Raw genomic sequence first — 23,102 nt, forward strand, 5'->3', positions numbered from 1 at the left:
CAGTGTCATCACCAGGAAAGATGAGGTCACCTACCTAGGTTCCATTCTAGAGGCTAACCTTTCCTGTGATAAAATGGCAACCAAGGTAATCAAAAAGGTTAACCAACGAACAAGATTTCTCTACAGAATTTCCTCTCTGGTCAACAAAAGCACCTTGAGGATTCTGGCGGGAACTCTCGTTCAACCCTTTTTCGATTACACATGCACCTCCTGGTACCCTAGCACCTGCAAAACCCTCAAATCTAAACTCCAAACATCTCAGAACAAGCTAGTCAGGTTACTTCTAGACCTCCACCCCAGATCCCACCTCACTCCTACCCACTTCTCTAAAGTGGGCTGGCTCAAGGTGGAGGACAGAGTTAAACAACTTGCACTGAGCCTAGTCTATAAAATCCACTACACCTCCCTGATACCGAAGTACATGTCAAACTACTTCCTTAACGTAAATGACCGCCATAACCACAACACCAGGGGGAGCTCCACTAACCACGTTAAACCCAGATTCCGAACTAACAAAGGTCTTAACTCATTCTCTTTCTATGCCACATCAATGTGGAATGCGCTCCCAACAGGTGTAAAAGAAAGGGCATCTCTATCCTCCTTCAAAATCGCAATAAAAGTTCACCTCCAGGCAGCTACAACCCTAAACTAACACCCTCCCCGGATTGCTAATAATCAAATGTAAACAATCAAATGCAGATACTTTTTCTTATGCCTTCTGATCTATCTATCTCTCTCTCTCTCTCTCTCTCTCTCTCTCTCTCTCTCTCTCTCTCTCTCTCTCTCTCTCTCTCTCTCTCTCTCTCTATGTCCACTACTTGCTGTCCATATCCCCCCCCCCCCACACCCCTGATTGTAAATAATGTAAATAATTCAATGTAATTATCTTGTGTGATGACTGTATTATGATGATAGTATATCTGATAGTATATATCTGTATCATGAATCAATCAAGTGGACCCCGACTTAAACAAGTTGAAAAACTTATTCGGGTGTTACCATTTAGTGGTCAATTGTACGGAATATGTACTTCACTGTGCAACCTACTAATAAAAGTCTCAATCAATCAATCAATGAATGTTCTCCGTATGTATGGATGTTGTCATTCTTTCATGTCATAGGGTTTTCTCCGGATTTTTTGGCCTGGACTTGCAGTCCATTTTCTCTCTTTGTAGCTTTGATGTAAGCGACCTCGCTGCATGAGTCTTAAAAATAGCTAAGCTACAGGAATCGCCACTAACTCAAAGTATAGTGAAGCTACCGCCAAGCTACTGGGAAATGTAGTCGTTTTCAAGTCGCATTGCGTTTGGACTGAAGTCACGTTTGAAAAAATCTGATTCCAATCGGATTTGGACTACCTCCTTATGTGGGCCTGAATTTGATGCGATTTTGAAGCACATTGGATCGTTTGGACTGGCAAAAAATGTCTGATCTGTGTCACTTGAGGGCAAACAAAAACCAGATTTGATGTGCAGTGTAAACGACCATAAAACGCAATTGCTGGCTGACGTTTTCAAGAAAAAGTGACCAATCGCATTCAGCAGAGAACTTCCTAAAGTTGTAGTATGTGGTGTTTAAAACCTCTAAAGGCTTAGTGGCCACATGCGTGGACAGCACCTTTTAGCTCTTATTTACAAAATTGTGTACACTACTGAATTGGGGTATTATGGCCGCTTATGTGGACACTTATACTGCCATCTGGTGGTGTCGGAAGAGTGTAACATACAATGGAATTTGGGAATAAAAGGTGTAAAAATAAGAATTAGCATGTGACTAAACATGAAGTACACGTTTGTGTACTTATGGACTAAGTACATCATATCAAAAGATGATTCTTAGTTTTTATTCTAATTAGGGTCCAATAAGCCCAAATAGCAAAGAGAAATAAAAAAAAAAACATGTAAACAAACAGCTTGGGCCTTAAGAGGTTTTAAAAGATCTTGTGAAAAAACTCAAAGTTTCCGAGATTTGGGAATAACAAAACAAAAAGTTGGAAATAGAAAGGATAAAAAAATTCTCCTTACTTTTTTGAAGGGATTCAAATGGACCCATTCCCGGGAGGATCTTGTGTGAGAATAATCATTTTGCAATGTAGTCTTCTGAAAATAATGTAAAGCGCCCCTCTACATAGCAACTGAGGTTGCGGTCCATCCATCCATCCATCCATCTTCTGCCGCTTATCCAAGGTCGGGTCGCGGTCCCGAGGCGTTCCCAGGCCAGCCGGGAGACATAGTCTTCCCAACGTGTCCTGGGTCTTCCCCGTGGCCTCCTACTGGTCGGACTTGCCCAAAAACACCTCCCTAGGGAAGCGTCCGGGTTGCATCCTGACCAGATGCCCGAACCACCTCATCTGGCTCCATGTGGAGGAGCCAGATGAGGTGAGCTCCTCCCGGATGACAGAGCTTCTCACCCTATCTCTAAGGGAGAGACCCGCCACCCGGCGGAGGAAGCTCATATGTATCCGTGATCTTGTCCTTTCGGTCATAACCCAAAGCTCATGACCATAGGTGAGGATGGGAACGTAGATCGACCGGTAAATTGAGAGCTTTGCCTTCCGGCTCAGCTCCTTCTTCACCACAACGGATCGATACAGCGTCGTAATGCGAGGTTGTGGTCAAAGTTGGAATTGCCACAAAATACATGTTAAGATATTCAACGCTCTACTGACGTCTGGCGGCTTAAGTGAATGGTGCACTCCCCAATTCGTCACGTTTCATGTGTCAGGTGAACCGTGACAAATGGGGCCAGATGAAACCCCTTCCTACTGTAAGTGAATCAGTTAAAACCTGCCCAAGGCTTTCCTTCTGTTCATAAACAAAAACTAGCGTATCAATCTTTTTTTGTAAGTTTCTTCCAACTTCCCAGGAAATCTTGAATGCAGCATAAAACACCAACAAGGTTTATGTGTCTAAAAAAAAAATGAAAGTAAGGTGTGTTCCAAATAAAAGAAAATACAAGTCCCCAGTGGCCTGTGGTCCTGTAAGCTGCAGTAGGCCCATACTCATTATTGATCATTGCTTGCTTTAATCCTGACCAGCATGTGTGGGCTCATGTTTGGGATTCCCATCCAGACCATCAAGACCATGTCCGACAGAAACGAGAAAGGCAACCATTTTCACGCGCATCCCTTGAGCAGGAAGCCGGGAACCCGATCCTACTTGTAGGAGGTCCGGGCTTCTCTCAGAGACCTGTCGTAGGGCATGGAGGCGAAGAAAGAGTTCCTCAGCTGGCAGTTGATGAAGAAGACGATGAGCAGCACCAGCAGGAAGAGCAGCAGGCACATGACGATGTAGGTCAGGAGGTCCGGTTTGTGCAGCTCGCCATCTCGGAGCCCGCCGCCGCCGCCCCGGCCCGAGGTGGGTCTGAGCAGCGCGGCCACACTCACCAAGCTGCCGTGGGACACGTTGACGGAGGCGGGGGCGCTGGTGGAGGACGCGGCCATAAGCACCAGGTCCAGGTGAGGGGTGCGGGTGTAGTTGAGGAGGACTTGTCTCAGCATGACCTATGACTGGACAGACTGCAGGGAAAACATGTTTGACTGTCAGTGATCCAGCACGTATTAATTGTACAACTCATTCATGTATATATAGGAACTTTTACAAACCCCGTTTCCACATGAGTTGGGAAATTGTGTTAGATGTAAATATAAACGGAATATTTGCAAATCCTTTTCAAGCCATATTCAGTTGAATATGCTACAAAGACAACATATTTGATGTTCAAACTCATAAACTTTATTTTTTTTTTGCAAATAATCATTAACTTAGAATTTCATGGCTGCAACACGTGCCAAAGTAGTTGGGAAAGGGCATGTTCACCACTGTGTTACATGGCCTTTCCTTTTAACAACACTCAATAAAGGTTTGGGAAGTGAGGAGACACATTTTTGAAGTGGAATTCTTTCCCATTCTTGCTTGATGTACAGCTTAAGTTGTTCAACAGTCCGGGGGTCTCCGTTGTGGTATTTTAGGTGCCACACATTTTCAATGGGAGACAGGTCTGGACTACAGGCAGGCCAGTCTAGTACCCGCACTCTTTTACTATGAAGCCACGTTGATGTAACACGTGGCTTGGCATTGTCTTGCTGAAATAAGCAGGGGTGTCCTTGGTAACGTTGCTTGGATGGCAACATATGTTGCTCCAAAACCTGTATGTACCTTTCAGCATTAATGGTGCCTTCACAGATGTGTAAGTTACCCATGTCTTGGGCACTAATACACCCCCATACCATCACACATGCTGCCTTTTACACTTTGCGCCTAGAACAATCCGGATGGTTCTTTTCCTCTTTGGTCCGGAGGACACGACGTCCACAGTTTCCAAAAACAATTTGAAATGTGGACTCGTCAGACCACAGAACACTTTTCCACTTTGTATCAGTCCATCTTAGATGAGTTCAGGCCCAGCGAAGCCAACGCCGTTTCTGGGTGTTGTTGATAAACGGTTTTCGCCTTGCATAGGAGAATTTTAACTTGCACTTATAAATGTAGCGTCCAACTGTAGTTACTGATAGTGGGTTTCTGAAGTGTTCCTGAGCCCTTGTGGTGATATCCTTTACACGCTGATGTGGCTTGTTGATGCAGTAAAGCCTGAGGGATGGAAGGTCACGGGCTTAGCTGCTTACGTGCAGTGATTTCTCCACATTCTCTGAACCCTTTGATGATATTACGGAGCGTAGATGGTGAAATCCCTAAATTCCTTGCAATAGCTGCTTGAGAAAGGTTGTTCTTAAACTGTTCAACAATTTGCTCAGGCATTTGTTGACAAAGTGGTGACCCTCGCCCCATCCTTGTTTGTGAATGACTGAGCATTTCATGGAATCTACTTTTATACCCAATCATGGCACCCACCTGTTCCCAATTAGCCTGTTCACCTGTGGGATGTTCCAAAAAAGTGTTTGATGAGCATTCCTCAACTTTATCAGTCTTTTTTGCCACCTTTCCCAACTTTTTTGTCATGTGTTGCTGGCATCAATTTTTAAAGTTAATTATTATTTGCAAAAAAAAAAATGTTTATGAGTTTGAACATGAAATATGTTGTCTTTGTAGCATATTCAACTGAATATGGCTTGAAAATGATTTGCAAATCATTGTATTCCGTTTATATTTACATCTAACACAATTTCCCAACTCATATGGAAACAGGGTTTGTACTTTCTATAATTCAAGACTTGCAGTCATTTAAAAACAGCACTGCACAAATAATAATGGCGGCGACAGTTTTGATGTTAAAAGTCTGAAAACATTATGTAGAACGTCCGGCGGGCCGGGTTGAAAACCTTGACGGGCCGCATGTGGCCCCCGGGCCTTAATTTGCCCAGGACTGCTCTATGTGGTTGTTTATGCCTGGTTCACACCAACGGCGCTTGCCGCGCTTTAAAGCGGCGAGCAATGCGCCGTCATTTTTGTCAATTTTTCCACGAACATCCCGATCTCTGAAGTAATGTTATGCTTTGATACGCTCTGATACGAATTAGTTGCCGCTTTGTTACCGTTCCTCACGCTTTGATCCCGCTTTGATACGCTTCAAATCACGCTTTGATACGTTTTATTACGCTTTATTGAACTTTATTATGCTTTGATGCGATCCTGACGCTTTAAATCAAGCTCTGACACGATTATCAAGCTCTGTTGTGCATTGTTACAACAAAAATAAGAAAAAAATGTGAAAAACTCAGTATACTGTTTTCCACACAGTTTTTATATTCATTTATTTTTTCAATTTCTCTTTTTTTTTCTCGTTATATTATGTTTTATATCTTCATTTCTTTTATTTTTGTCATCTTAATAAATATCTATCTTTCATTTCTTATGCTAGTTGAAAATAATAAAAGGCAATTATCCACCCATTTTTTATATTCATTTATTTTTTCAATTTGTCTTTTTTTCCATTATATTATGTTTTATATCTTCATTTCTTTTATTTTTGTCATCTTAATAAATATCTGTCTTTCATTTCTTATGCTAGTTGAAAATAATAAAAGGCAATTATCCACTCATTTTTTATATTCATTTATTTTTTCAATTTCTCTTTTTTTCCATTATATTATGTTTTATATCTTCATTTCTTTTATTTTTGTCATCTTAATAAATATCTATCTTTCATTTCTTATGCTAGTTGAAAATAATAAAAGGCAATTATCCACCCATTTTTTATATTTATTTATTTTTTCAATTTCTCTTTTTTTCCGTTATATTATGTTTTAGATCTTAATTTCTTTTATTTTTGTCATCTTAATAAATATCTATCTTTCATTTCTTATGCCAGTTGAAAATAATAAAAGGCAATTATCCACCCATTTTTTATATTCATTTATTTTTTCAATTTCTCTTTTTTTTCGTTATATTATGTTTTAGATCTTAATTTCTTTTATTTTTGTCATCTTAATAAATATCTATCTTTCATCTCTTATGCTAGTTGAAATTAATAAAAGGCAATTACCCACACATTGTTTAAATTCATTTATTTTTTAAATTTCTCTTTTTTTTCGTTATATTATGTTTTATATCTTCATTTCTTTTATTTTTGTCATCTTAATAAATATCTATCTTTCATTTCTTATGCTAGTTGAAAATAATAAAAGGCAATTATCCACACATTTTTTATATTCATTTATTTTTTAAATTTCTCTTTTTTTTCATAATATTATGTTTTAGATCTTAATTTCTTTTATTTTTGTCATCTTAATAAATATCTATCTTTCATTTCTTATGCTAGTTGAAATTAATAAAAGGCAATTACCCACACATTGTTTAAATTCATTTATTTTTTCAATTTCTCTTTTTTTTCGTTATATTATGTTTTATATCTTCATTTCTTTTATTTTTGTCATCTTAATAAATATCTGTCTTTCATTTCTTATGCTAGTTGAAAATAATAAAAGGCATTTATTTTATAAAACGTAACATATTCTCTTTATTATTAACATTTTCATACAGAACAATGATAGACAGTAATGTCAAAGTGCAACATCAAACATCAGAAGTACAGAAACAATGATCATCGTATAAAAAAGGCAATGATGCAAAAGAGAATGGATTTGTAATCCTGTGTTGGTTTTACATAAAAGTTTCAATGTCACTAGTCAATATCACAGTCACTTCCTATTTGTAGGGGTCCGCGCTTTGAACCAAGATCTGTTAAGCTTTCCTACGCTTTTAGTCAAGTTTTACTGAGCTTTGTCACGCTTTCATACGCTCTCGGCGCTTTATTCCTTTTTTGACAAAGCGCAGAATTTTTTTAAACCGTTTAAAATTTTTTGGCGAACTTGCCGCATGTCCCGCTCCCATGATCCATTAGGACCCTCACGCTTTAATCAGTCTTTGTTACGCTTTAACGCCGCTTTAAAGTGCCGTCAAAGCGTCGTTGGTGTGAACCTAGCATTAGGGCCACAACACAACGACTAAAGGAGGTCAATGATTATGGTGACCGGTCACTTTGACATCTGATCATCAACGTTGTGCTATACAGGTCTTTGCTGGTTCTATTTTCATGGACTGAATGACCTCGTGGATAAAGTACACTTGATTTCTGCTACACCTCTATTCAGCAGTGAGTCATCATGTCCCTTTTTAACAGTTTTGGTTTGGCGAAGCAGCATCGAGGCCATGTCCTTTCATAGACATGGGCTTCTATGTCAGCTACTTCTTTGTTTTTAATCTCTATTTTCTGCTGGATCTACTCTCTATTTTATGCTGCAGCTGTCACTTATACTGTAATATTGTACATGGTAATTGTTATATATTGTATATATGTTATAGACATAATATAATATATCAGTATATATAATATACTGTACATATATTATGTAATTATTACAAATACCGTATTTTTCAGACTATAAGTCGCCGTTTTTTTCATAGTTTGGCTGGGGGTGCAACTTATACTCAGGAGCGACTTATGTGTGAAATGATTAACACATTATAATATTATTGATGTCATTGACGTAAGAGACTAGACGTATAAGATTTCATGGGATTTAGCGATTAGGAGTGACAGATTGTTTGGTAAACGTATAGCATGTTCTATATGTTATAGTTATTTGAATGACTCTTACCATAATATGTTACGTTAACATACCAGTTGGTTATTTATGCCTCATATAACGTACACTTATTCAGCCTGTTGTTCACTATTCTTTAGACATTTTAAATTGCCTTTCAAATGTCTATTCTTGGTGTTGGATTTTATCAAATAAATTTCTCCAAAAAAAGCGACTTATATATGTTTTTTTCCTTCTTTATTATGCATTGTTGGCAGGTGCGACTTATACTCCGGTGCGACTTATAGTCCGAAAAATACGGTATGTTATATTTTATATCGCTATATTTAGTCTATTTATAACTGCATTGTCCTTTCCATCCTTACACTTTCCATCATTGTAACTGAGCTACTGTGTGGAACAATTTCCCTTGTGGATCATTAAAGTTTGTCGAAGTCTAAGATATTTTCTTATTTAGCATCATTTCGAACGCCGCCATTGTGAGAGATTTATGGCTATAATCATAAAACCACCGTACTATTTAAATCAGGGGTCACCAACCTTTTTGAAACCAAGAGCTACTTCTTGGGTAGTGATTAATGCGAAGGGCTACCAGTTTGATACACACTTAAATAAATTGCCAGAAATAGCCAATTTGCTCAATTTACCTTTAACTCTCTGTTAATATTAATAATTAATGATATTTACACTTAATTGAACGGTTTAAAAGAGGAGAAAACACAAACAAAATGACAGTTAAATTTTGAAACATAGTTTAGCTTCAATTTCAACTCATTAAAATTCAAAATTCAACCGAAAAAAAGAAGAGAAAAACTAGCTAATTCGAATCTTTTTGAAAAAATTTAAAAAATAATTTATGGAACATCATTAGTAATTTTTCCTGATTAAGATTAATTTTTGAATTTGGATGACATGTTTTAAATAGGTTAAAATCCAATCTGCACTTTGTTAGAATATATAACAAATTGGACCAAGCTATATTTCTAACAAAGACAAATCGTTATTTCTTCTAGATTTTCCAGAACAAAAATTTTAAAAGAAATTCAAAAGACTTTGAAATAAGATTTAAATTTGATTCTACAGATTTTCAAGATTTGCCAGAATATTTTTTTTGAATTTTAATCATAATAAGTTTGAAGAAATATTTCACAAATATTCTTCGTCGAAAAAACAGAAGCTAAAATGAAGGATTCAATTAAAATGTATTTATTATTCTTTACAATAAAAAAAATAAATATACTTGAACATTGATTTAAATTGTCAGGAACGAAGAGGAAGGAATTTAAAAGGTAAAAAGGTATATGTGTTTAAAAATCCTAAAATCATTTTTAAGGTTGTATTTTGTCTCTAAAATTGTCTTTCTGAAAGTTATAAGAAGCAAAGTAAAAAAAATTATGAATTTATTTAAACAAGTAAAGACCAAGTCTTTAAAATATTTTCTTGGATTTTCAAATTCTATTTGAGTTTTGTCTCTCTTAGAATTAAAAATGTCGAGCACAGCGAGACCAGCTTGCTAGTAAATAAATACAATTTAAAAAATCGAGGCAGCTCACTGGTAAGTGCTGCTATTTGAGCTATTTTTAGAACAGGCCAGCGGGCTACTCATCTGGTCCTTACGGGCGACCTGGTGCCCGCGGGCACCGCGTTGGTGACCCCTGATTTAAATTTATAATATAGCCCTAAACATATGTCTAAAAACACATGAGATTTCTCATTGTTTTTGCTCATTTACTGTGTTTTGTTGACTTTTTCAATTAATACCCAAGCGGCATAGCAGTTTTGAATGAAAGATATTAACATGTTTTCTTTTCCATTGGACCGATCAACATATTTAATTTTTTTTCATAACTTTGGACATTATCTGGAAGACAAACACATGACTTTTGAACGTATTGGATCATTGAACTGAATTGTAGTTGTCAATGTAGTCTTTTTGTTCTTTCATATGTGATTGTTTATAGTACATACAAACCTTTATATTACTAATAAAACATGAATAATACATTGTGGAGGGGGGCGTGGCCTGCGGATCTGCAGCGAAGTGGGGTGTGCCTGGAACGGCTTCGCTGCAGGTCCGCAGGCCACGCCCCCCCTCCACATACATCATCTCATAATGTCTAACATAAAAGTACCCTTTTGTTGATTGTGTCTTTTACGCACACACTCACATAGCCAAATGGTGGCCAAGTGTAGCATATTAAACCCTCGCTTATCCCTGTTAATTGGTTCCGGTGTTCTGTCAAAACGAGGTGCTTTGTTAAAAAAAAGCTACCGGTTGCTATTCCTGTTTAAACAATGGTGATGAACACGAAAACGTAGGCTACCATTATATCTGCATCCAGACATTTTTCACCAAGTAAAATGCACGCAATTTCATACAGTCATTTTTTTTTCTGTCCAAATAAAAACATATAGTACTTTATTGAGGCATATTATTTCCAAGATTTCGCGGGCCACGTAAAATTATGATGCGGGCCAGATCTTGAGTTTAACACCTGTTAGCTAGAGCATAAAAAAAGGGTTTACGACTTTATAATACAGTTTTGAGCTGGAGGAAGACCTGTAGACATGAAATAATACCCACATAGTTGGAAGCGCGACATGTGGAGGGACAAGTGGCCCTATAGCCAGTCGTCTGTTACACGGGTAATATTAAAGACTGACAAGGGGCCACAAATAAAATCGTGTTTAGGGCCACAAAAAGCCTGGCTTCTTTATAATAAATCATATTAAATGGGTGTATTTCAACTTATTGTCACTCATATAGAAAATGTGCACCATGTTACTTTTTAGTGATAGAATTAGATCAATAAGACACAATTAAAGAAACTATTTGATGGATAACTTGCTTTGAAATCACAAGTCAAGCAGATATTTAAAGATTTATTCGACCAAAAAATGTTTGGAATAAATGGTAATATAGTATTTGTAGCATAGTTAGAAAATATTACAGTTAAAAATGCATACAGTACATATTTTTTCCGTCAAAATTTAATCATATAGTACTTTATTGACGCATATTATTTCCAAAATTTCGCGGGCCAAATAAAATGATGTGGCGGGCCAAATCTGGCCCCCATGCCTCGAGTTTAACACCTGTTAGCTAGAGCATAAAAAAAGAGTTTTTATGACTTTATAATACAGTTTTGAGCTGGAGGAAGACCTCTAGACATGAAATAATACCCACATAGTTGGAAGCGCGACATGTGGAGGGACAAGTGGCCCTATAGCCAGTCGTCTGTTACACGGCTAATATTAAAGACTGACAAGGGGCCACAAATAAAACCTTGTTTAGGGCCACAAAAAGCCGGGTTACTTTATAATAAATCATATTAAATGGGTGTATTTCAACTTATTGTCAGTCATATAGAAAATGTGCACCATGTTACTTTTTAGTGATAGGATTAGATCAATAAGACACAATTAAAGAAACTATTTGATGGATAACTTGCTTTGAAATCACAAGTCAAGCAGGTATTTAAAGATTTATTTTTATTTGACCAAAAAATGTTAGGAATAAATGGTAATATAGTATTTGTAGCATAGTTAGAAAATATTACAGTTAAAAATGCATACAGTACATATTTTTTCCGTCAAAATGTAATCAAATAGTACTTTATTGACGCATATTATTTCCAAGATTTCGCGGGCCAAATAAAAGGAGTGGCGGGCCAGATTTGGCCCCCAGGCCTCGAGTTTAACACCTGTTAGCTAGAGCATAAAAAAAAGGTTTATGACTTTATAATACAGTTTTGAGCTGGAGGAAGACCTCTAGACATGAAATAATACCCACATAGTTGGAAGCGCGACATGTGGAGGGACAAGTGGCCCTATAGCCAGTCGTCTGTTACACGGCTAATATTAAAGACTGACAAGGGGCCACAAATAAAATCGTGTTTAGGGCCACAAAAAGCCTGGCTTCTTTATAATAAATCATATTAAATGGGTGTATTTCAACTTATTGTCACTCATATAGAAGATGTGCACCATATTACTTTTTAGTGATAGAATTAGATCAATAAGACACATTTTTCGTGTGCAATTGAAGAAACTATTTGATGGATAACTTGCTTTGAAATCACAAGTCAAGCAGATATTTAAAGATTTATTTTACCAAAAAATGTTAGGAATAAATGGTAATATAGTATTTGTAGCATAGTTAGAAAATATTAAAGTTAAAAATGCATACAGTACATATTTTTTCTGTCAAAATTTAATCATATAGTACTTTATTGACGCATATTATTTCCAAGATTTCGCGGGCCAAATAAAAGGAGTGGCGGGCCAGATTTGGCCCCCAGGCCTCGAGTTTAACACCTGTTAGCTAGAGCATAAAAAAAAGGTTTATGACTTTATAATACAGTTTTGAGCTGGAGGAAGACCTGTAGACATGAAATAATACCCACATAGTTGGAAGCGCGACATGTGGAGGGACAAGTGGCCCTATAGCCAGTCGTCTGTTACACGGCTAATATTAAAGACTGACAAGGGGCCACAAATAAAATCGTGTTTAGGGCCACAAAAGCCTGGCTTCTTTATAATAAATCATATTAAATGGGTGTATTTCAACTTATTGTCACTCATATAGAAAATGTGCACCATATTACTTTTTAGTGATAGAATTAGATCAATAAGACACAATTGAAGAAACTATTTGATGGATAACTTGCTTTGAAATCACAAGTCAAGCAGATATTTAAAGATTTATTTTACCAAAAATGTTTGGAATAAATGCTAATATAGTATTTGTAGCATAATTAGAAAATATTACAGTTAAAAATGCATACAGTACATATTTTTTCAGACAAAATTTAATCATATAGTACTTTATTGACGCATATTATTTCCAAGATTTCGCGGGCCACATAAAAGGATGTGGCGGGCCAGATTTGGCCCCCAGGCCTCGAGTTTAACACCTGTTAGCTAGAGCATAAAAAAAGGGTTTCCGACTTTATAATACAGTTTTGAGCTGGAGGAAGACCTCTAGACATGAAATAATACCCACATAGTTGGAAGCGCGACATGTGGAGGGACAAGTGGCCCTATAGCCAGTCGTCTGTTACACGGCTAATATTAAAGACTGACAAGGGGCCACAAATAAAATCGTGTTTAGGGCCACAAAAAGCCTGGTTACTTTATAATAAATCATATTAAATGGGTGTATTTCAACTTATTGTCACTCATATAGAAAATGTGCACCATGTTACTTTTTAGTGATAGAATTAGATCAATAAGACACATTTTGCGTGTGCAATTAAAGAAACTATTTGATGGATAACTTGCTTTGAAATCACAAGTCAAGCAGATATTTAAAGATTTATTTTTATTTTACCTAAAATGTTTGGAATAAATGATAATATAGTATTTGTAGCATAGTTAGAAAATATTACAGTTAAAAATGCATACAGTACATATTTTTTCCGTCAAAATTTAATCATATAGTACTTTATTGACGCATATTATTTCCAAGATTTCGCGGGCCAAATAAAATGATGTGGCGGGCCAGATTTGGCCCCCAGGCCTCGAGTTTAACACCTGTTAGCTAGAGCATAAAAAAAGGGTTTACGACTTCATAATACAGTTTTGAGCTGGAGGAAGACCTCTAGACATGAAATAATACCCACATAGTTGGAAGCGCGACATGTGGAGGGACAAGTGGCCCTATAGCCAGTCGTCTGTTACACGGCTAATATTAAAGACTGACAAGGGGCCACAAATAAAATCGTGTTTAGGGCCACAAAAAGCCTGGTTACTTTATAATAAATCATATTAAATGGGTGTATTTCAACTTATTGTCACTCATATAGAAAATGTGCACCATGTTACTTTTTAGTGATAGAATTAGATCAATAAGACACATTTTGCGTGTGCAATTGAAGAAACTATTTGATGGATAACTTGCTTTGAAATCACAAGTCAATTTAAAGATTTATTTGACCAAAAAATTTTTGGAATAAATGGTAATATAGTATTTGTAGCATAGTTAGAAAATATTACAGTTAAAAATGCATACAGTACATATTTTTTCTGTCAAAATTTAATCATATAGTACTTTATTGATGCATATTATTTCCAAGATTTCGCGGGCCACATGAAAAGATATGGCGGGCCAGATTTGGCCCCCAGGCCTCGAGTTTAACACCTGTTAGCTAGAGCATAAAAAAAGGGTTTACGACTTTATAATACAGTTTTGAGCTGGAGGAAGACCTCTAGACATGAAATAATACCCACATAGTTGGAAGCGCGACATGTGGAGGGACAAGTGGCCCTATAGCCAGTCGTCTGTTACACGGCTAATATTAAAGACTGACAAGGGGCCACAAATAAAATTGTGTTTAGGGCCACAAAAAGCCTGGTTACTTTATAATAAATCATATTAAATGGGTGTATTTCAACTTATTGTCACTCATATAGAAAATGTGCACCATATTACTTTTTAGTGATAGAATTAGATCAATAAGACACATTTTGCGTGTGCAATTGAAGAAACTATTTGATGGATAACTTGCTTTGAAATCACAAGTCAAGCAGGTATTTAAAGATGTATTTTTATTTTACCTAAAATGTTAGGAATAAATGGTAATATAGTATTTGTAGCATAGTTAGAAAATATTACAGTTAAAAATGCATACAGTACATATTTTTTCTGTCAAAATTTAATCATATAGTACTTTATTGACGCATATTTTTTCGAAGATTTCGCGGGCCACATGAATTGACGTGGCGGGCCAGATTTGGCCTCCAGGCCTGGAGTTTAACACCTGTTAGCTAGAGCATAAAAAAAATAGTTTTTATGACTTTATAATACAGTTTTGAGCTGGAGGAAGACCTCTAGACATGAAATAATACCCACATAGTTGGAAGCGCGACATGTGGAGGGACAAGTGGCCCTATAGCCAGTCGTCTGTTACACGGCTAATATTAAAGACTGACAAGGGGCCACAAATAAAATCGTGTTTAGGGCCACAAAAAGCCTGGTTACTTTATAATAAATCATATTAAATGGGTGTATTTCAACTTATTGTCACTCATATAGAAAATGTGCACCATATTACTTTTTAGTGATAGAATTAGATCAATAAGACACATATTGCGTGTGCTCTTGAAGAAACTATTTGTTGGATAACTTGCTTTGAAATCACAAGTCAAGTAGATATTTAAAGATTTATTTTACCAAAAAATGTTAGGAATAAATGGTAATATAGTATTTGTAGCAGTTAGAAAATATTACAGTTTAAAATGCATACAGTACATATTTTTTCCGTCAAAATGTAATCATATAGTACTTTATTGACGCATATTATTTCCAAGATTTCGCGGGCCACATGAAATTATGTGGCGGGCCAGATTTGGCCCCCATGCCTCAGGTTTAACACCTGTTAGCTAGAGCATAAAAAAAGGGTTTACGACTTTATAATACAGTTTTGAGCTGGAGGAAGACCTCTAGACATGAAATAATACCCACATAGTTGGAAGCGCGACATGTGGAGGGACAAGGGGCCACAAATAAAATCGTGTTTAGGGCCACAAAAAGCCTGGTTACTTTATAATAAATCATATTAAATGGGTGTATTTCAACTTATTGTCAGTCATATAGAAAATGTGCACCATGTTACTTTTTAGTGATAGGATTAGATCAATAAGACACAATTAAAGAAACTATTTGATGGATAACTTGCTTTGAAATCACAAGTCAAGCAGGTATTTAAAGATTTATTTTTATTTGACCAAAAAATGTTAGGAATAAATGGTAGTATAGTATTTGTAGCATAGTTAGAAAATATTACAGTTAAAAATGCATACAGTACATATTTTTTCCGTCAAAATGTAATCAAATAGTACTTTATTGACGCATATTATTTCCAAGATTTCGCGGGCCAAATAAAAGGAGTGGCGGGCCAGATTTGGCCCCCAGGCCTCGAGTTTAACACCTGTTAGCTAGAGCATAAAAAAAAGGTTTATGACTTTATAATACAGTTTTGAGCTGGAGGAAGACCTCTAGACATGAAATAATACCCACATAGTTGGAAGCGCGACATGTGGAGGGACAAGTGGCCCTATAGCCAGTCGTCTGTTACACGGCTAATATTAAAGACTGACAAGGGGCCACAAATAAAATCGTGTTTAGGGCCACAAAAAGCCTGGCTTCTTTATAATAAATCATATTAAATGGGTGTATTTCAACTTATTGTCACTCATATAGAAGATGTGCACCATATTACTTTTTAGTGATAGAATTAGATCAATAAGACACATTTTTCGTGTGCAATTGAAGAAACTATTTGATGGATAACTTGCTTTGAAATCACAAGTCAAGCAGATATTTAAAGATTTATTTTACCAAAAAATGTTAGGAATAAATGGTAATATAGTATTTGTAGCATAGTTAGAAAATATTAAAGTTAAAAATGCATACAGTACATATTTTTTCTGTCAAAATTTAATCATATAGTACTTTATTGACGCATATTATTTCCAAGATTTCGCGGGCCAAATAAAAGGAGTGGCGGGCCAGATTTGGCCCCCAGGCCTCGAGTTTAACACCTGTTAGCTAGAGCATAAAAAAAAGGTTTATGACTTTATAATACAGTTTTGAGCTGGAGGAAGACCTGTAGACATGAAATAATACCCACATAGTTGGAAGCGCGACATGTGGAGGGACAAGTGGCCCTATAGCCAGTCGTCTGTTACACGGCTAATATTAAAGACTGACAAGGGGCCACAAATAAAATCGTGTTTAGGGCCACAAAAGCCTGGCTTCTTTATAATAAATCATATTAAATGGGTGTATTTCAACTTATTGTCACTCATATAGAAAATGTGCACCATATTACTTTTTAGTGATAGAATTAGATCAATAAGACACAATTGAAGAAACTATTTGATGGATAACTTGCTTTGAAATCACAAGTCAAGCAGATATTTAAAGATTTATTTTACCAAAAATGTTTGGAATAAATGCTAATATAGTATTTGTAGCATAATTAGAAAATATTACAGTTAAAAATGCATACAGTACATATTTTTTCAGACAAAATTTAATCATATAGTACTTTATTGACGCATATTATTTCCAAGATTTCGCGGGCCACATAAAAGGATGTGGCGGGCCAGATTTGGCCCCCAGGCCTCGAGTTTAACACCTGTTAGCTAGAGCATAAAAAAAGGGTTTCCGACTTTATAATACAGTTTTGAGCTGGAGGAAGACCTCTAGACATGAAATAATACCCACATAGTTGGAAGCGCGACATGTGGAGGGACAAGTGGCCCTATAGCCAGTCGTCTGTTACACGGCTAATATTAAAGACTGACAAGGGGCCACAAATAAAATCGTGTTTAGGGCCACAAAAAGCCTGGTTACTTTATAATAAATCATATTAAATGGGTGTATTTCAACTTATTGTCACTCATATAGAAAATGTGCACCATGTTACTTTTTAGTGATAGAATTAGATCAATAAGACACATTTTGCGTGTGCAATTAAAGAAACTATTTGATGGATAACTTGCTTTGAAATCACAAGTCAAGCAGATATTTAAAGATTTATTTTTATTTTACCTAAAATGTTTGGAATAAATGATAATATAGTATTTGTAGCATAGTTAGAAAATATTACAGTTAAAAATGCATACAGTACATATTTTTTCCGTCAAAATTTAATCATATAGTACTTTATTGACGCATATTATTTCCAAGATTTCGCGGGCCAAATAAAATGATGTGGCGGGCCAGATTTGGCCCCCAGGCCTCGAGTTTAACACCTGTTAGCTAGAGCATAAAAAAAGGGTTTACGACTTCATAATACAGTTTTGAGCTGGAGGAAGACCTCTAGACATGAAATAATACCCACATAGTTGGAAGCGCGACATGTGGAGGGACAAGTGGCCCTATAGCCAGTCGTCTGTTACACGGCTAATATTAAAGACTGACAAGGGGCCACAAATAAAATCGTGTTTAGGGCCACAAAAAGCCTGGTTACTTTATAATAAATCATATTAAATGGGTGTATTTCAACTTATTGTCACTCATATAGAAAATGTGCACCATGTTACTTTTTAGTGATAGAATTAGATCAATAAGACACATTTTGCGTGTGCAATTGAAGAAACTATTTGATGGATAACTTGCTTTGAAATCACAAGTCAATTTAAAGATTTATTTGACCAAAAAATTTTTGGAATAAATGGTAATATAGTATTTGTAGCATAGTTAGAAAATATTACAGTTAAAAATGCATACAGTACATATTTTTTCTGTCAAAATTTAATCATATAGTACTTTATTGATGCATATTATTTCCAAGATTTCGCGGGCCACATGAAAAGATATGGCGGGCCAGATTTGGCCCCCAGGCCTCGAGTTTAACACCTGTTAGCTAGAGCATAAAAAAAGGGTTTACGACTTTATAATACAGTTTTGAGCTGGAGGAAGACCTCTAGACATGAAATAATACCCACATAGTTGGAAGCGCGACATGTGGAGGGACAAGTGGCCCTATAGCCAGTCGTCTGTTACACGGCTAATATTAAAGACTGACAAGGGGCCACAAATAAAATTGTGTTTAGGGCCACAAAAAGCCTGGTTACTTTATAATAAATCATATTAAATGGGTGTATTTCAACTTATTGTCACTCATATAGAAAATGTGCACCATATTACTTTTTAGTGATAGAATTAGATCAATAAGACACATTTTGCGTGTGCAATTGAAGAAACTATTTGATGGATAACTTGCTTTGAAATCACAAGTCAAGCAGGTATTTAAAGATGTATTTTTATTTTACCTAAAATGTTAGGAATAAATGGTAATATAGTATTTGTAGCATAGTTAGAAAATATTACAGTTAAAAATGCATACAGTACATATTTTTTCTGTCAAAATTTAATCATATAGTACTTTATTGACGCATATTTTTTCGAAGATTTCGCGGGCCACATGAAATGACGTGGCGGGCCAGATTTGGCCTCCAGGCCTGGAGTTTAACACCTGTTAGCTAGAGCATAAAAAAAATAGTTTTTATGACTTTATAATACAGTTTTGAGCTGGAGGAAGACCTCTAGACATGAAATAATACCCACATAGTTGGAAGCGCGACATGTGGAGGGACAAGTGGCCCTATAGCCAGTCGTCTGTTACACGGCTAATATTAAAGACTGACAAGGGGCCACAAATAAAATCGTGTTTAGGGCCACAAAAAGCCTGGTTACTTTATAATAAATCATATTAAATGGGTGTATTTCAACTTATTGTCACTCATATAGAAAATGTGCACCATATTACTTTTTAGTGATAGAATTAGATCAATAAGACACATATTGCGTGTGCTCTTGAAGAAACTATTTGTTGGATAACTTGCTTTGAAATCACAAGTCAAGTAGATATTTAAAGATTTATTTTACCAAAAAATGTTAGGAATAAATGGTAATATAGTATTTGTAGCAGTTAGAAAATATTACAGTTTAAAATGCATACAGTACATATTTTTTCCGTCAAAATGTAATCATATAGTACTTTATTGACGCATATTATTTCCAAGATTTCGCGGGCCACATGAAATTATGTGGCGGGCCAGATTTGGCCCCCATGCCTCAGGTTTAACACCTGTTAGCTAGAGCATAAAAAAAGGGTTTACGACTTTATAATACAGTTTTGAGCTGGAGGAAGACCTCTAGACATGAAATAATACCCACATAGTTGGAAGCGCGACATGTGGAGGGACAAGGGGCCACAAATAAAATCGTGTTTAGGGCCACAAAAAGCCTGGTTACTTTATAATAAATCATATTAAATGGGTGTATTTCAACTTATTGTCAGTCATATAGAAAATGTGCACCATGTTACTTTTTAGTGATAGAATTAGATCAATAAGACACAATTGAAGAAACTATTTGATGGATAACTTGCTTTGAAATCACAAGTCAAGCAGATATTTAAAGATTTATTTGACCAAAAATGTTTGGAATAAATGGTAATATAGTATTTGTAGCATAATTAGAAAATATTACGGTTAAAAATGCATATAGTACATATTTTTCTGTCAAAATTTAATCATATAGTACTTTATTGAACCATATTTTTTCCAAGATTTCGCGGGCCAAATAAAATTATGTGGCGGGCCAGATTTGGCCCCCATGCCTCGAGTTTAACACCTGTTAGCTAGAGCATAAAAAAGAGTTTTTACGACTTTATAATACAGTTTTGAGCTGGAGGAAGACCTCTAGACATGAAATAATACCCACATAGTTGGAAGCGCGACATGTGGAGGGACAAGTGGCCCTATAGCCAGTCGTCTGTTACACGGCTAATATTAAAGACTGACAAGGGGCCACAAATAAAATCGTGTTTAGGGCCACAAAAAGCCTGGTTACTTTATAATAAATCATATTAAATGGGTGTATTTCAACTTATTGTCAGTCATATAGAAAATGTGCACCATATTACTTTTTAGTGATAGAATTAGATCAATAAGACACAATTGAAGAAACTATTTGATGGATAACTTGCTTTGAAATCACAAGTCAAGCAGATATTTAAAGATTTATTTTACCAAAAATGTTTGCAATAAATGGTAATATAGTATTTGTAGCTTGGTTAGAAAATATTACAGTTAAAAATGCATATAGTACATATTTTTCTGTCAAAATTTAATCATATAGTACTTTATTGACGCATATTATTTCCAAGATTTCGCGGGCCAAATAAAATTATGTGGCGGGCCAGATTTGGCCCCCATGCCTCGAGTTTAACACCTGTTAGCTAGAGCATAAAAAAAGGGTTTACGACTTTATAATACAGTTTTGAGCTGGAGGAAGACCTCTAGACATGAAATAATACCCACATAGTTGGAAGCGCGACATGTGGAGGGACAAGTGGCCCTATAGCCAGTCGTCTGTTACACGGCTAATATTAAAGACTGACAAGGGGCCACAAATAAAACCTTGTTTAGGGCCACAAAAAGCCTGGTTACTTTATAATAAATCATATTAAATGGGTGTATTTCAACTTATTGTCACTCACATAGAAAATGTGCACCATATTACTTTTTAGTGATAGAATTAGATCAATAAGACACATTTTGCGTGTGCAATTGAAGAAACTATTTGTTGGATAACTTGCTTTGACATCACAAGTCAAGCAGATATTTAAAGATTTATTTTTATTTTACCTAAAATGTTATGAATAAATGATAATATAGTAGTTGTAGCATAGTTAGAAAATATTACATTTAAAAATGCATACAGTACATATTTTTTCTGTCAAAATTTAATCATATAGTACTTTATTGACGCATATTATTTCCAAGATTTCGCGGGCCACATGAAATGATGTGGCGGGCCAGATTTGGCCCCCAGGCCTCGGGTTTAACACCTGTTATGTAGAGCATAAAAAAAGGGTTTACGACTTCATAATACAGTTTTGAGCTGGAGGAAGACCTCTAGACATGAAATAATACCCACATAGTTGGAAGCGCGACATGTGGAGGGACAAGTGGCCCTATAGCCAGTCGTCTGTTACACGGCTAATATTAAAGACTGACAAGGGGCCACAAATAAAATCGTGTTTAGGGCCACAAAAAGCCTGGTTACTTTATAATAAATCATATTAAATGGGTGTATTTCAACTTATTGTCACTCATATAGAAAATGTGCACCATATTACTTTTGAGTGATAGAATTAGATCAATAAGACACATTTTGCGTGTGCAATTGAAGACAAAACTAAGGATGACTTACATGAGTGTCACAGCTGATAGTGGATAGGACAAATCCCGGCTCTGCATTCCTGTCAGAGTAAGGTCCGGTCCAGTCCAGCACCCACTGAGGACTCCACGCAGACGTTGTCTTGCACGATGCGCCCACAGTCCATACGTGGATGGTCGGGGTTGAAAAAAAAGCGCAATGTGGCGCGCAATCCAGATGTTGGTCAGCTGCAGCAACAACTTTGATCCCACCGCCAGGTGTGCTTTGTAGGGACTCAAAAACTGGTCCTCACGATCCCGATTTGTGCACACTTCTTGTGCGTCGTAGTGCGCATGAAAAACAAGCCTGCGTGCGCTTGTGCGCGCAGCGTGCGGAGGAAATATGCACGCCGGAGCTCGCCTCTCTCCAAGGAAGCCGCTGCCTCCCCCCGCGGGTGTCCGTGGAAGAACCGCAGCGGCGTGGACGAGGATGAACGCTGCCGTCAGGCTGAAAGGAGGGCAGGAATGGGAGGAATGGCGCACGGAAAGACGCAGCAGCAGGTCGGCAAGCTCTGCTGCATGTCTGTGTCATAAGAGAGATAGGGCAGTGTGTGTGTGTGTGTGTGTGTGTGTGTGTGTGTGTGTGTGTGTGTGTGTGCTTGTATTTCTACCCTTCTTGAGACATCAACAAGGAAAAGTACCTTCATCGCATCTAATAGAGAGCCAAATACTAGAGTCCGTGAACATTGCTCCAAAGTCTGGATTTTTTGGTTGATTTAATGTGCAAAAGTAAACATTGACAAGTGCAAAGGCAGCAATATATGATCAAACAAGCTAAAGAAGGACTTCCTGAAAAAACCCGCCAGGTGAACAGCTGATTTTACGACTTCCGGGTGCTATAGTGGCCATTAACAGTTAGCTTCTACAGGATCATTATGACTTTTGTCATAGTTTTGCCAAGTGAAATTCCGATTAGTATTATAATATTGCCAAAATGTTAAAGTTTTCTTTTAAAATTGTGACTTTTGTCGAGTAAAATTACGACTCTTTTCATAAAATTACCAAAATTTGGAGCTTTTTCTGTAAAATTGCGACTGTTATTGAGTAAAATTCCAAATGTATCATAATATTGCACAAATGTTCAGATTTTCTTGTGTTGAGTAAAATTACGACTTTTATTATAATACTGCCAAAATACTAAGTTTTTCTTGTGAAATTGTGACCTTTTTCTTGTTAAATTCCAACTCATTTTTCAAAAGAAGCTTTTTTATTTTTGCATAGTATGCATACATTATTCATGTTGTAAATACACATCTTTATATATCTAGAAAGGCTGGTCCTAAAGAGGGAGGCATTTTTCTCAGGTCTCAAGAAGGTAACAAATACAAGAATGTGTGTGTGTGTGTGTGTGTGTGTGTGT

General features: G+C 36.4%; 1 protein-coding gene across 1 annotated transcript; it reads right to left on the bottom strand.

The window, feature by feature from the left end:
* Positions 1–958: 958 nt before the first annotated feature.
* Positions 959–22,189, bottom strand: LOC133647707 (small integral membrane protein 32-like). The gene is made up of 2 exons (XM_062043390.1): positions 21,738–22,189; positions 959–3,517 (listed from the first exon to the last, which is right to left on the bottom strand). Exon 2 carries the CDS (start codon positions 3,497–3,499, stop codon positions 3,155–3,157), a length of 345 nt encoding a protein of 114 aa, XP_061899374.1. The 5' UTR covers positions 3,500–3,517; positions 21,738–22,189; the 3' UTR covers positions 959–3,154.
* Positions 22,190–23,102: the final 913 nt, after the last annotated feature.

The sequence above is a fragment of the Entelurus aequoreus genome, linkage group LG04 (genome assembly GCF_033978785.1).
Source record: "Entelurus aequoreus isolate RoL-2023_Sb linkage group LG04, RoL_Eaeq_v1.1, whole genome shotgun sequence".
NCBI lineage: Eukaryota > Metazoa > Chordata > Actinopteri > Syngnathiformes > Syngnathidae > Entelurus > Entelurus aequoreus.